This window comes from Lissotriton vulgaris, chromosome 8, assembly GCF_964263255.1.
Source record: "Lissotriton vulgaris chromosome 8, aLisVul1.2, whole genome shotgun sequence".
NCBI classification, from domain to species: domain Eukaryota; kingdom Metazoa; phylum Chordata; class Amphibia; order Caudata; family Salamandridae; genus Lissotriton; species Lissotriton vulgaris.
Window position 1 is genome coordinate 37,484,634 of NC_141696.1, and position 15,721 is coordinate 37,500,354.

At 40.8% G+C, this 15,721-nt stretch overlaps 1 protein-coding gene across 2 annotated transcripts in view; it reads right to left on the reverse strand.

The window, feature by feature from the left end:
* LOC147693338 (transient receptor potential cation channel subfamily M member 2-like) overlaps positions 1-15,721 on the reverse strand; it is a 623,295-nt gene that overhangs the window by 152,103 nt on the left and 455,471 nt on the right. For both annotated transcript variants that reach the window (XM_086933675.1, XM_086933674.1), the window contains exons 25-26: positions 1,996-2,128; positions 479-542 (exon numbers count right to left, since the gene is read on the reverse strand). In XM_086933675.1, the coding sequence (XP_086789801.1) occupies positions 479-542; positions 1,996-2,128 (197 nt within the window). The remainder of the gene's footprint in view (positions 1-478; positions 543-1,995; positions 2,129-15,721) is intronic.

Below are 15,721 nucleotides of genomic sequence, written 5' to 3' on the forward strand. Positions count from 1 at the left end.
CGCAGCAAGAAGCCTTGCGGCGCTGCACTGCTGCAAAAAGTTGCAAACGAGGACCTTAGTTTTTAGGTGCCCAAATCTCATTTTACAAGATGAGGTGCATGTGACCTTCTGCAGGCAGCTGACGCACCAGCTAATACTAATAGAAGGAGGTGCAGTATGGGACAGTAGTGAAAGAAATTGGAGGACTAGTGGAAGGGTAACATAACCCTATCTTAGTAGTTGTTGCACATTTTGGACTTGGCAGTAAACTACTTGCAGAAAACGCAGAGGCCTGTCCACTAACCAGACCCCCTTCCTGACTGTTCACTGCATGCATGTTGATCACTAGATTACAATATACATGAAACTGAAATAGTAGGTGCTTATAGGAATGATAAAACCAGTGGAAACATGGGCATGATTAGTTCAACTCATTCAGCCCCAAAATAATTTGTTAATAAATTGGAAATGGGCATGAAAAACAACCATGGTACATCACCTGCTGTTCCATCGCCCTGGCACGCTTCTGTTCAGACTCAAATAGTTTGGCTAATGCATCAACCCTAGAAAGAGATAAGAGGGAATGAGTAAGTAGAGTCCTGGGGGGAAATATTAGGCCAACATGAAAGAGAACAAAGAGCGTAAGAGTAATCTGTGTCATAACCACAGCACCAATCCTAGGGAGGAGGAAGGTAGAAGGAAGGGAGTCACTGCAACCAATACCATACCCTGCACCTTCCAGAAGTGAGGGAGGCTTATTGAGGAGTTCTGGGTCAAACAATGTTAGCCCTGCGGCGTGGTGGAGACTTTACACCACAATGAAATAAACTAGCTAAATAAATATGATCACCAATGCACAACCCCACCCGGATTGCAATGCGTATCACTTGATTATTCTAACCTAAAAGAGGGTTATTTGAGAGCAGGGGTCACGTTATAGGTGTGTGCTCCGGAGTGCCTTATTCACAAACTCTTCCAAAGCGCCCTACCAGCTGTAGAACCTACGGTCATGGATCCTCGGCTTCAGACACCTCAGCCGAGTGTGGCTGGGAGACACCGCCTTCAGACTTCGAAGAGCACTTCATGGGGTACCGTGCATACCACAGGCTGTCCCTTCTCCAGTGACCCAACTGAAACAGGAGGCGCTCTCTGGTGGGGTGAACCCATCCGCCACCTCCATAGACCACTCCCCATTCAATTCCTACCCCCTTCCTGCTGTGTCCTGCAATGATTATATCTGAAGAGACCTTCATTTTGTTTTTGCAGTTTCTTTCTTTTTCTCCTCAAACAATGATTTACTACCACCACTCAGGTTTATTGAGAAGTGTTCAGACTGCCGGTCAAAGGAGTCTTTCAGTCGGTCTAAATAGTCTGCTGTCACTTTGTATTTTTTGTGTACAATTCTTAATTTGTATTCAGTCTGGATGTTTCATTTGCTGTGCAAACAAACTGTGACAACATTGCACAAGGCCCTTGAGGGCAGGGGGCAGATGCTGATGTCAAGTGAGTGGACCATTTTAGGGTGTCTAGCTGGTGTGATTGTATGGAAGTATGACGGTACGACGCGTACCGTCACAACGCGTGCTTTTACAACACATCCCTTACAACGCAAGTCGTTACCACGACTTGCGTTGGGGGCGCGGATTGAGAATAGTATAATTTACTATTCTAACACCAGTCCCTGTGGACACTAGGAAAGGTGTTGGAATAGTAAATATACTATTCTTAATCCTCTAGCGCCCTCCAGCGCAAGTCGTGGTTACGACTTGCGTTGTAACAGACGCGTCGTAAAAGCACTGCGGAGTAAAATCCGCGTTGTAAAGGATGTTCCCCGAAATTGTATACCATGAGGCTCTGCATGTTAAGTGCACATGCTGGGCATCACAGAATATGAGCGAGTGAGTGAAAGAGTGAGCAAGCATCATGAAAAGAATGATCTCCAGGCCCTCCTGCCTTTAGAGGTAGTGCAGGCCTGCATCACTGTATGCATTACAGCCATATGAAGGGCGGACTTACTTTTTGGAGGTGGCTCTTGTTTTCATGTCTGTGCTTTGACTCTGTGCTTCTTGCTGATTAAGGAGGTAATCTTCCTTCATATATTTCTCCCAGGATAAGAGGCCTATGGTCTCATAATCGTCCAACTCGTGCTCTAACACATAAATTAAAGAAGCATCAGAAAAAAAGTCCCATGGAATGCCCACACATCCCACAAACAGCAAATTACAGTATTAAAATGTCAAGAGGCTGCTAGGATAGAAAAACCTGGAGAAGAAACAAAAAACAAAACAAGCATTTGTAATGCAATAGATCCCGCATTATTGAAAGTTTTAGCTATTGGTGTTGCATTATTTTTTGCAACGCAAGTAGCTGAAACTTTCAGTCATGCAAGACCTACTGCATTGCAAATGCTTGTTTAGAGTTCTTTGTATTATTGAGTCGGTTGAGACACCTAAAGATATCTCTGGGCCAGACCAAATAATGAATCTGCTCCACACAGATCAAATGCATACCAGCATATAGTAAGTGTTAACATGATAATGATGGTATGGCAAGAAGAACTGTTAAGAAAAGGCCATCAGCAAAGCTTTAAATATGAGCAGTCTGAATCAATGTTCCACTTTATCACCTCCATATTTACAGAAACCAAAATCGTATTCATATTGATCTAACGTTTATATTATACATGTGTTGATGACAGTGATATGCTATAACAATATTTCTCATTAACTTGTATAACTTACATTAAATTATAAAGATGTCATTGTCGCCTTAGTGTTTACAGGAAATAAAACATGTTCATTTATATGTAGCTTTTTAAGAACTCAATACCAGCATATTTCTCATTGCACTTTTACTACTGTTGCTTTTTATTTGGCAACAATAAGCTATGAGCCCTCTCGTTGTATTTACCAGCTTGAAATTTACAATTAAGTCATACTACTATATCAATAATATTATAATTCCATCTGAACGTGTGGGCCATTGTGATTGTTTTACTTTAGTAATATTTGAGCAGTAGCAATTTATCTGGCATCTTTACCATAGACAATGATGATCCATAGACAATGATAGCCCATAGATAATGAGGATCCATAGATAATGATGATCCCTAGACAATGATAGTCTATAGACAATGATGATCTATAGATAATGATGATCCATATACAGTGAAAGTCCCTAGACACTGATGATCCATAGATAATGAGGATCCATAGATAATGATGATCCCTAGATAACGATTATCCCTAGATAATGATGATCTCTAGATAATAATGATCTCTAGATAATAATGATCTCTAGATAATAATGATCCCTAGATAATGATGATTCCTAGACAATGATGACTCCTAGACAATGATAGTCCATAGACAATGATGATCCATAGATAATGATGATCCCTAGATAATGATGATCCCTAGACAATGATGATCCATAGATAATGATGATCCATAGATAATGATGATCCCTAGATAACGATGATCCCTAGATAATGATGATCCCTAGATAATGATAGTCCCTAGACAATGATGATCTATAGATAATGATGATCCCTAGATAATGATGATCCCTAGATAATAATGATTCCTAGACAATGATAGTCCATAGATAATGATGTTCCATATATAATGAGGATCCATAGATAAGGATGATCCCTAGATAATGATGATCCCTAGACAATGATAGTCCCTAGACAATGATGATCCATAGATAATGATGATCCCTAGATAATTATGATTCCTAGACTATGATAGTCCATAGACAATGAGGATCCCTAGATAATGATGATCCCTAGATAATGATGATTCCTAGACAATGATGATTCATAGACAATGATAGTCCATAGACAATGATGATCCATAGATAATCAGGATCCATAGATAATGATGATCCCTAGATAATGATGATCCCTAGACAATGATAGTCTATAGACAATGATGATCTATAGACAATGATGATCTATAGATAATGATGATCCTAGACAGTGATAGTCCCTAGACAATGATGATCCATAGATAATGAGGATCCATAGATAATGATGATCCCTAGATAACGATGATCCCTAGATAATGATCATCCCTAGATAATGATAGTCCCTAGACAGTGATAGTCCCTAGACAATGATGATCCATAGATAATGAGGATCCATAGATAATGAGGATCCCTAGATAACGATGATCCCTAGATAATGATGATCCCTAGATAATGATGATTCCTAGACAATGATAGTCCATAGACAATGAGGATCCATAGATAATGATGATCCCTAGACAATGATAGTCTATAGACAATGATGATCTATAGATAATGATGATCCATATACAGTGAAAGTCCCTAGACACTGATGATCCATAGATAATGAGGATCCATAGATAATGATGATCCCTAGATAACGATTATCCCTAGATAATGATGATCTCTAGATAATAATGATCTCTAGATAATAATGATCTCTAGATAATAATGATCCCTAGATAATGATGATTCCTAGACAATGATGACTCCTAGACAATGATAGTCCATAGACAATGATGATCCATAGATAATGATGATCCCTAGATAATGATGATCCCTAGACAATGATGATCCATAGATAATGATGATCCATAGATAATGATGATCCCTAGATAACGATGATCCCTAGATAATGATGATCCCTAGATAATGATAGTCCCTAGACAATGATGATCTATAGATAATGATGATCCCTAGATAATGGTGATCCCTAGATAATAATGATTCCTAGACAATGATAGTCCATAGATAATGATGTTCCATATATAATGAGGATCCATAGATAAGGATGATCCCTAGATAATGATGATCCCTAGACAATGATAGTCCCTAGACAATGATGATCCATAGATAATGATGATCCCTAGATAATTATGATTCCTAGACTATGATAGTCCATAGACAATGAGGATCCCTAGATAATGATGATCCCTAGATAATGATGATTCCTAGACAATGATGATTCATAGACAATGATAGTCCATAGACAATGATGATCCATAGATAATCAGGATCCATAGATAATGATGATCCCTAGATAATGATGATCCCTAGACAATGATAGTCTATAGACAATGATGATCTATAGACAATGATGATCTATAGATAATGATGATCCTAGACAGTGATAGTCCCTAGACAATGATGATCCATAGATAATGAGGATCCATAGATAATGATGATCCCTAGATAACGATGATCCCTAGATAATGATCATCCCTAGATAATGATAGTCCCTAGACAGTGATAGTCCCTAGACAATGATGATCCATAGATAATGAGGATCCATAGATAATGAGGATCCCTAGATAACGATGATCCCTAGATAATGATGATCCCTAGATAATGATGATTCCTAGACAATGATAGTCCATAGACAATGATGATCCATATATAATGAGGATCCATAGATAAGGATGATCCCTAGATAATGATGATCCCTAGACAATGATAGTCCCTAGACAATGATGATCCATAGATAATGATGATCCCTAGATAATGATGATTCCTAGACAATGATAGTCCATAGGCAATGATGATCCCTAGATAATGATGATCCCTAGATAATGATGATTCCTAGACAATGATGATTCATAGACAATGATAGTCCATAGACAATGATGATCCATAGATAATTAGGATCCATAGATAATGATGATCCATAGATAATGATGATCCCTAGACAATGATAGTCCATAGACAATGATGATCCATAGATAATCAGGATCCATAGATAATGATGATCCCTAGATAATGATGATCCCTAGACAATGATAGTCTATAGACAATGATGATCTATAGATAATGATGATCCCTAGACAGTGATAGTCCCTAGACAATGATGATCCATAGATAATGAGGATCCTTAGATAATGATGATCCCTAGACGATGATCCCTAGATAATGATGATCCCTAGATAATGATAGTCCCTGACAATGATGATCTATAGATAATGATGATCCCTAGATAATGATGATCGCTAGATAATGATGATCCCTAGATAATGACAGTCCATAGACAATGATAGTCCATAGACAATGAGGATCCCTAGATAATGATCCCTAGATAATGATGATCCCTAGATAATGATGATCCCTAGATAATGATGATGCCTAAACAATGATAGTCCATAGACAATGATGATCCCTAGATAATGATGATCCCTAGATAATGAGGATCCCTAGATACTGATGATCCCTAGATAATGATGATTCCTAGACAATGATAGACCATAGACAATGATGATCCATAGATAATGAGGATCCCTAGATAAGGATCATCCCTAGATAATGATGATTCCGAGACAATGATAGTCCATAGACAATGATGATCCCTAGACAATGATGATCCATAGACAATGATGATCCATAGATAATAATGATCCATAGACAATGATAGTCCATAGACAATGATGATCCATGGATAATGAGGATCCCTAGAGAATGATGATCCCTAGATAATGATGATTTCTAGACAATGATAGTCCATAGACAATGATGATCCATAGATAATGATGATCCATGGGCAATGATGCTCTATGGATAATCAATCAATCAATCAATCAGTGACACTTATAAAGCGCGCTACATACCCGTAGGGTCTCAAGGCGCTGGGGGGGGGGGGGGGGGAACCGCTACTGCTCGAACAGCCAGGTCTTCAGCTTCTTCCTGAAGGAGAGGTGGTCTTGGGTCAGGCGCAGGTCGGTCGGGAGGGAGTTCCAGGTCTTGGCGGCCAGGTAGGAGAAGGACCTTCCTCCTGTGGTCGCTCTTCGGATGCGGGGGATGGCGGCGAGGGCGTGGTTGGCTGATCGGAGGTGGCGTTTGGGAGCGTAGAAGTTGACTCGGCTGTTGAGGTAGCTCGGGCCTTGGTCGTGTAGGGCTTTGTGTGCGTGGGTGAGGAGGCGGAAGGTGATTCTTTTGTTGACGGGGAGCCAGTGAAGGTCTCTCAGATGTCCGGAGATGTGGCTGGTTCGTGGGATGTCGAGGATGAGTCTGGCTGAGGCGTTCTGGATCCGCTGGAGTCTCTTCTGGAGCTTGGCGGTGGTACCGGCGTAGAGGGCGTTGCCGTAGTCCAGTCGGCTGGTGACGAGGGCCTGGGTGACGGTCTTCCTGGTCTCGGTGGGGATCCACCAGAAGATCTTCCGTAGCATGCGTAGGATGTTGAAGCACGCCGAGGAGACGTTGTTGACTTGCCTGGTCATGGAGAGGGAGGAGTCCAGGATGAAGCCCAGGTTGCGTGCATGGTCTGTCGGTTTGGGTGCGGTGCCCAGGGCGGAAGGCCACCAGGAGTCGTCCCAGGCGGAGGGAGAGGAGCCCAGGATGAGGACTTCCGTCTTGTCCGAGTTCAGTTTCAGGCGGCTGGTTGTCATCCACTCGGCTACCTCTTTCATCCCTTCGTGCAGGTTGGCTCTGGCGGCGGCGGGGTCGTTGGTCAGGGAGAGGATCAGCTGGGTGTCGTCGGCGTAGGAGATTATGCTGAGGTTGTGTTTGCGTACGATGGCCGCGAGGGGGCTCATGTAGACGTTGAAGAGGGTGGGGCTCAGAGATGATCCTTGGGGGACGCCGCAGATGACTTCGGTGGCCTCTGACTTGTACGGTGGTAGGCGGACTCTCTGTGTTCTTCCGTCGAGGAAGGAGATGATCCATTCCAGCGCCTTGTCCTGGATTCCGACGCTGCTGAGGCGCCGTACTAGGGTGCGGTGGCAGACCGTGTCGAATGCCGCGGAGAGGTCTAGGAGGATGAGGGCCGCTGTTTCTCCGTTGTCCATCAGGGCTTGGATGTCATCGGTGGCGGCGATGAGGGCGGTCTCGGTGCTGTGGTTGGCTCGGAAGCCGGACTGTGAGGGGTCGAGGGATCCGTTCGTCTCGAGGAAATCGGCCATCTGCTTGTTGACGGTCTTCTCGATGACTTTGGCTGGAAACGGGAGGAGCGAGATGGGGCGGTAATTCTTGAGGTCGGTGGGGTCCGCTGTTGGTTTCTTGAGTAGAGCGCTGAGTTCGGCGTGTTTCCAGCTCTCAGGGAAGATGGTGGTGTCGAAGGATGTGTTGATGATGTCTCGCAGGTGGGGTGCGATGACAGCGTCGGCCTTGTTGAAGACGTGGTGAGGGCAGGGGTCGGTCTGTGATCCGGAGTGGATGGAGTTCATCGTGCGGATGGTGTCTTCGGTGCTGATCGTGGTCCAGGCGTGGAGGGTGGTGGTGGGGGGTGGTTGTTCGGTCATGGTGTGCGTTGGTGGTTGATCCACAGATAATGATGATCCATAGACAATGAGAATCCATGGATAATGATGATCCATAGACAATGATGATCCCTAGACAATGATGATCGCTAGACAATGATGATCCATAGTTAATGATCCCTAGAAAATGATGATCCATAGACAATGATGATCCATAGATAATGATGATCCATAGATAATGATGATCCATAGGCAATGATGATCCATAGATAATGATGATCCATAGATAATGATGATCCATGGATAATGATGATCCATGGGTAATGATGATCAAGGGATTATCATGATCCATGGATAATGATGAACCATAGACAATGATGATCCATAGATAATGATGATCCATGGATAATGATGATCCATAGACAATGATAATCCCTAGACAATGATGATCCCTAGACAATGATGATCCATAGATATTGATTCATAGAAAATGATGATCCATAGACAATGGTGATCCATAGACAATGATGATCCCTAGATAATGATGATCAAGGGATAATGATGATCCATGGATAATGATGATCCTTAGATAATGATGATACATAGACAATGGTGATACATAGACATTGATGATCCATAGACAATGATGATCAAGGGATAATGATGATCCATGGATAATGATGATCCATGAATAATGATGATCTTTAGATAATGATGATCCATAGACAATGATGATCCATAGACAATGATGATCCATAGATAATGATGATCCATGGACAATGATGATCCATGGATAGTGATGATCTATAGACAATGAAGATCCATAGACAATGATAATCCATGGATAATGATGATCCATAGACAATGATGATCCCTAGACAATGATGATCCCTAGACAATGATGCTCCATAGATAATGATCCATAGAAAATGATGATCCATAGACAATGATGATTCATAGACAATGATGATCCCTAGATAATGATGATCCCTAAACAATGATGATCCATGGATAATGATGATCTTTAGACAATGATGATCCATAGACAATGATGATCCATAGAAATGATGATCCATAGCCAATGATGATCCATAGATAATGATGATCCATAGACAATGGTGATCCATAGACAATGATGATCCATAGACAATGATGATCAAGGGATAATGATGATCCATGGATAATGATGATCCATAGATAATGATGAACCATAGACAATGGTGATCCATGGACAATGATGATCCATAGACAATGATGATCAAGGGATAATGATGGTCCATGGATAATGATGATCCGTTGATAATGATGATCTTTAGATAATGATGATCCATAGACAATGATGATCCATAGACAATGATGATCCATAGATAATGATGATTCATAGACAATTGTGATCCATAGACAATGATGATCCATATTCAATGATGATCAAGGGATAATAATGATCCATGGATAATGATGATCTTTAGATAATGATGATCCATAGACAATGATGATCCATAGACAATGATGATCCATAGACAATAATGATCAAGGGATAATGATGATCCATGGATAATGATAATACTTAGATAATGATGATTTACCACTCTGCCAATGCACACCATGGCTCTGATTACTATCACATCAGCTGTTTGAATCAATATTGTTCGTGTTTCTTAGAAGAGGGCAATTCCAGAGAATATGGCAGCTTGATATATGTTGCAAGGTAATTGTCTTCCTTGCTTTACATCAATTCATTTATTCCAGGATTCTCCTGTTCCCCAACATTCCACCTGAAGTGTGTGTGGTACGTTGTTGTTTGTGGTTAGGTCTGGTGGTAGCCAAGACCGTTTGATTTTACTAAAATTATAAATATGTATACTTATTTGTATGTCCTGTAATGGTGTCATTAAAATGTTTCTTCCTCCCAATACAGCCTATATTACAGCATAGGGTAATGGCTCAGCCCACTTCAGTCATTGGTTAACATCACTGTAAATTACAGCATTCTGCCCTTTCGCAAGTTGCATATCCACACACACAGTAGTTGGCTTGAATGTCAGGGACTACTATGGCAAAATGTGCTTTTTGAGACCCAAATATTTTTGCTTCTAAGCTGGATCTGTGTTCATCAACAAACATAGAGGAGATGAGGGTCTTTGAATTTGCTTGATAGTTTTGGGGGTTATGTTTCCAAGGCGCTTTCCAAAGCACAGCACAATCTTCCCAAAAAACGAAATTATTTCAGAATGAAATGTGTTTTTAAGTAATTAAAAAAGCAATAGGTCACTTATGTGAACCTCCTCTGCTATGATTTGAAATCCCTTCCCGTGCTAGGGGAGCCCCGCCACCCAGGCATTTTCCAAGGCAAGGAATATCCGCTGTGCTATAGCTACCTCTGGCTCGCTTTAAAGGAGGTTGGAACAACATCATCTACATGAAGAGAAGCTGCTGCCTGCTATTTTAGGAACAAAGAAAATAGAGCAAAAGAACTGAAGCCTGCAGGCAGTAGCAGGATGTCAGAAGCTGCGGTGCCTCTTACAGAAATAAAACACATTTTGGTTTTTATCTCACAATTGCTGCACACTGCGCTTCAAAAGGCAGAGAACGAGGAACCAATCATCACAAAATGAAAGCACTATTTACATACTAAAAATTAGCAGACACCTCTGATGGGGTTCAAACATGTCACACAGTTATTATTATTCAAATCACAGCTACTAGTTGCTTCAAAGTGGCGGCTACCATACTATCCATGTGAAGACACAGCTTTTGTTTGCTATCTAGATAACAAAGGATCTGAAGTGAGCACCCAGTAGCATGTGTGTCAGGGACTGCCTGGTCTCATGACAAAAAAAATATATATCAGCAAAGGCAAAAATAGTTAACAAAAACTAAGAAGACTGCAACAGTTGTTATCAAGCAGGGTAAATCGTGAACTCTCTGGAAGCACGAAACCTCTAAAAGAGAGCTGACTTCAAAATTATGCTGTCTGCTGTCAACTCTTCACGATTCACTATATTTAAACAATCTGCCCATTATTACTGGATATTTCCATCCAAACTCAGTGGCGGCTGGTGACATTTGAAAGTGATGGGGAAGAACTTTGAGGTGTACTATAAATGGAAAGCAGCATATCTTTACAGATCCTGTTTTCATCTGTGCTCGGATTTCCCATTATGTAGTGAAAAACAGCAGTGCAGCTGTACTTTTGGTTTGATGTTTCCTTGTCTGCCTAAATTAGTGACTAAAGTAAACTTGGTAAAAATAGTTTCACCCTATTTTTCAACAATTGATGTGAGCTCTCAGTACAGCTGAAAAACATAAGCATTTGCAATGCAATTGATCTCGCCATTGGGACCTTATAAGTATTTAGCCATGCAGCACATTATTGTGGGTACAGCAACATTTACTGTTGTACTGTACACAAAGCAGTGAAAGGGTGCAGAACCACAGACTATTACTAGTCGGCCCATGTGACATGTTTTTGCCAGATAAGGTACTGCACCCTACAATATGGATAGGGAAAGGATATGGCCCAGTGGGGAGAGCTTCAGACTGAGGAGCTGGAGATCCATGTTCGAGCCTGGTGTCGGCGGCTGAACATTCTGTGATTATGGGCTGATCCTTAAATTTCCCCAGAGCGCCTGGATGGCTGCCCTATATAAATGAGAGCTACTAATTTGAAATCAATTCAGTGATCTTGGAGGTGAGGTGGGCAAGAAGTGTTGTGCGACGGGGTAGGGTAAGACTGCATAGTGATATTAAATGAGGGCACAGCACTGCAAATCATGTGTAAATTAACCAAACGAACAAATGAGCAGCAGCCTCAGAGGGGTGGTGGAGGCTTGTGACCAGTGTTGTTGGAGGGCTGAGGGAGGAGGCACGAGGAGTTTAAGGCATGGCAAGCAAATGAAGTGGACCAAAGTATTATTGTGCCATACTGAAAGATACTAGGTGGCTGGCAACAACCAGCAAATATGTATTCGATTTAACTGGCATCAAACAGCGGAGTTAACTAGCAACATTAACAAACCAGTCGTTCAGGATGACTAAGAAAGGGCATTATTAGCATGTGTGTAGGGCAGTTCAGCTGTGTAGGTTCCACTGGATTAAGGCAATCATCTACTCTCTGAATTCAAAATTGGAGGGACAAAAGGGACAAAAGAGTGTTACACCACATGCCTTTCAGGCACAGAGGTGCAGTCCAGGTACTGTCGATAGGTAATTGGTTTGGGGATAGGAATGGGTAGTACGATCAGCAGTTAACTGGTAGATGTGTGAGGGTCTTTTTGCAGGCTTTGCGACATATATCTCGATTAAGGGGAGCAGGCGTTAATGACCAGGTTTCTTATCCCACTCTTAGAACATGGGTTTTTGGTGTGCATGTTTAAGAGTTGAACAGGTGAGTTAGGCTTGCTACAAGTTTTTCTGCAAGTTGTTACTAATGAGCAGGTATGGCCGATATGGTAGGTACGATGATGGTTCATAAGCCACAATAAGGCAGAGTATGCTGCTGGGTAGGCGGATCAGCATAGTTGGGTGTGGGGAGAAGGCTGGAAACTTGCTATAGATTGAGGTATGCAACAAATGGAGTTTTGTTGGAGCAACTGGAGGAGAACTGAATACATATTTGCGTGAGAATTGTTTGGGAGCTGTTTGGAAAGTACCAGGCTGGTCCTTAGGGAATGGGGATGTATTGTTTAGGATGAAATCTGTTTGGGGAGGTGTAGTGCTAGTCTCTAACGCAATTGCAAGAGTTTAGTCTATCCTGCCCTGATGCGCACCAGCTTTAGGAACGTTTGCCACTTACACTGGTGGCATGCATTTCTTGGGGTGCCCTGCCTCGCTCCACTAACTACTTTTAGACGTCAAGTACTGAGAGTATCAAGTTTCTGGATTTAAACAAGCAGTTTTCAATTTAGATGAACAGTCTCGAGAATAAACCTGCTTTAGTAACACAACCGTACATCAAGTCAAGTTAAAAACTAATACTCAAATACAGACATACATGTATCACCAAATATATTATTAGTCCACCTTTAGCCCAGTTTCAACACTCTGGTACTCTTTTCATACTTACAGGGTAGAGATACAGCACAGATGCCACCATGATCAGAAGTGACTACGTCCAAACTGCTCACCTTTCCTTCTTTAGCTCTGTGTGTAACTAAAAAAAAATCTTACCCTGTGCTCTAGCACCCTAAATCATAAGTGCTGCTCTCTGTGCCTCTGCCAAACCTTTATTTATTATCATGCGACTAAGGATCCCCCTCCTGTGTATATTAAAAGAACCCTTACTATCCTCCAGCAGCCCAACTCTTCCACTGCCTGTGCAGCAACAACACAACTCTGTTAGCCCTGACTGTCCAGGTGTCCCAGTGCAGTAAAAGAACGGTCACTCCAACCCCAAGATTCCCTGTCTGTTCCCAAGAATGACTATGAGCATCCTGCACTCTGCACCAGCCTAGCTTCAGCAGACAATCTCCACGGCTGGGCAGAGTATGGCAACCCGCTCCAGCTGCAGGACCGGCACTCCATATTCACCAGTGCTCGGAGAGGGCCCAGCCTTGCCCAAAACCTTGTCCGGCAGCATTGAAAACTTTGGCATTGCAGGGGCAAGAATGGAACAGACTAAAGCAATCAAGCATGCTGAAAGCCACACACAGTCAAAATGATATGTGTAGAAAGGAGACGATGATAGCAAAGGTAACATACGACAGGCAATACCAGATTAATTTATTTGCTGTGTGATATAGACAATGTTTTTATTATAATTTAAAATACATTTGACAATTCAAGGAACGCTACTTATTTAGGAATCAAGCTAGCAGCAAGCGTCGAGAAAATATTAAATATGAATTATGAATTCTTACTAAAAGAAACTGCTCTAACTTTCAGAAAGTGGCACAAGATGCCACTTAGTTTAATAGGGCGACTTAATTTGATAAAAATGAAGATACTACCTAAAATACTATACTTATTTAGGGCTATACCTTTACAACCAAACAAACTTTTTTTTTAAAAATTAGATGGCATATGTAGTAGCTTCTTATGGGGGTTTAAGAAAGCTCGTAGAGCTATAAATCTCTTGAAATTACCGTTTGAAAAAGGGGGTCTTACTTTGCCTGATTTTAACTTATACTTTTTAGCAACTTTTTTTGTCGCATAAGAAGTTTATTGAAAAATGAAAGTCCTCTATTTTTCCATCAATACATGCTAGGACCAGACAGTAACCAATTTTTGTTTCGCGTACACGATCCTAACTATTTCAAACGTGTTAAATTCAAGACGGACAGACATATTAAAAAAATTTGGGATCAAATCATGTTTATTGACAAAAGCTCATTTTTAAATGCTGAACTTAGACTTTGGAACAATCCTGGCCTTCCTGACATCTTTTCAGATGGGACAGGAAACCGCTGGATCCGATTTGGTATTAATACCTTGGGAGACCTTTACGGCTCGAATGGAATTTTGGATTTTGAAAGATTGAAAATAACATATGGTTTAACAAATGATATGTACTTTAAATATATGCAAATAAGAGACTATTTCTTCCGTAAAATGAAAATCACTGAAATAACCCAATCAGATTTACTAGCCTGTTTATATTCAGAAAAAACAAAATCATTAATAAGTTTGGGCTACCAATATTTAGATAGTGGTAAATGTGACGATACTACTAAAATTGCAATCAAATGGTCTGGTAGATTCAACATGGATATTAATTCTGTACAGATTGCAGCTGCACTATCCCATATAAACACCGTAGTACATTCTTCCAATCTAAGACTTCAACTTTATAGAACAATTACACAACTTTACTATACCCCACAAAGAATATCTAGCTGGACACAGGGTAACTCCGTAACTGATAAAACAAAATGTCCGAAGTGTGATTTGTATGCAGCTGGCATAGAACACATGTTATTTTCTTGTCCAAAATTACTTACATATTGGAAAGGAATAATTGAGGTCTTAAAACGCAAACAAATTACAACTCCGGTGCTTTCTGCACACTTTGTTCTTTTAGACATCCAAGATACTAACTGTCTGAATAAAGACCTCATAACTATACTTATTGCATGTGCTAAAATTAGTGATAGCAAGAACATGGATCTCCAAAGATCCTCTAAATGTTTCAGAATGGTGTGCTTTGGTCAGCGAAATAAGAATTATGGAACTTACATTAGCAAAACACAGAGGTCCAAAAGCTGGTAAAAAAAAGGAAAAGACCTGGAAACATTTTTTTGAATGTTGAAGATTTGAATATTTAAAGAGGGCAAACTTATTTGTGACTATCTACTTTATGTTTGAAATAATTTATATTTATATAATATGTACTGTATAGCTTCCCCTTTTGTTTTGATTTGTCGTTCTTTTGATAGTTAAAGATTTGCTATATCACCATATTCTGTTATTCTGATGATATGCAAATTGATTTGTCTTTTCTTGCAATAATAAACATACGTTAAAAAAAAGGACAATTCAAGGAAAATATGCAAAAATTAACTATAACTTTTGAACGGATACCTTTCCCTCAAATTGTTGGATAGAATCATTAA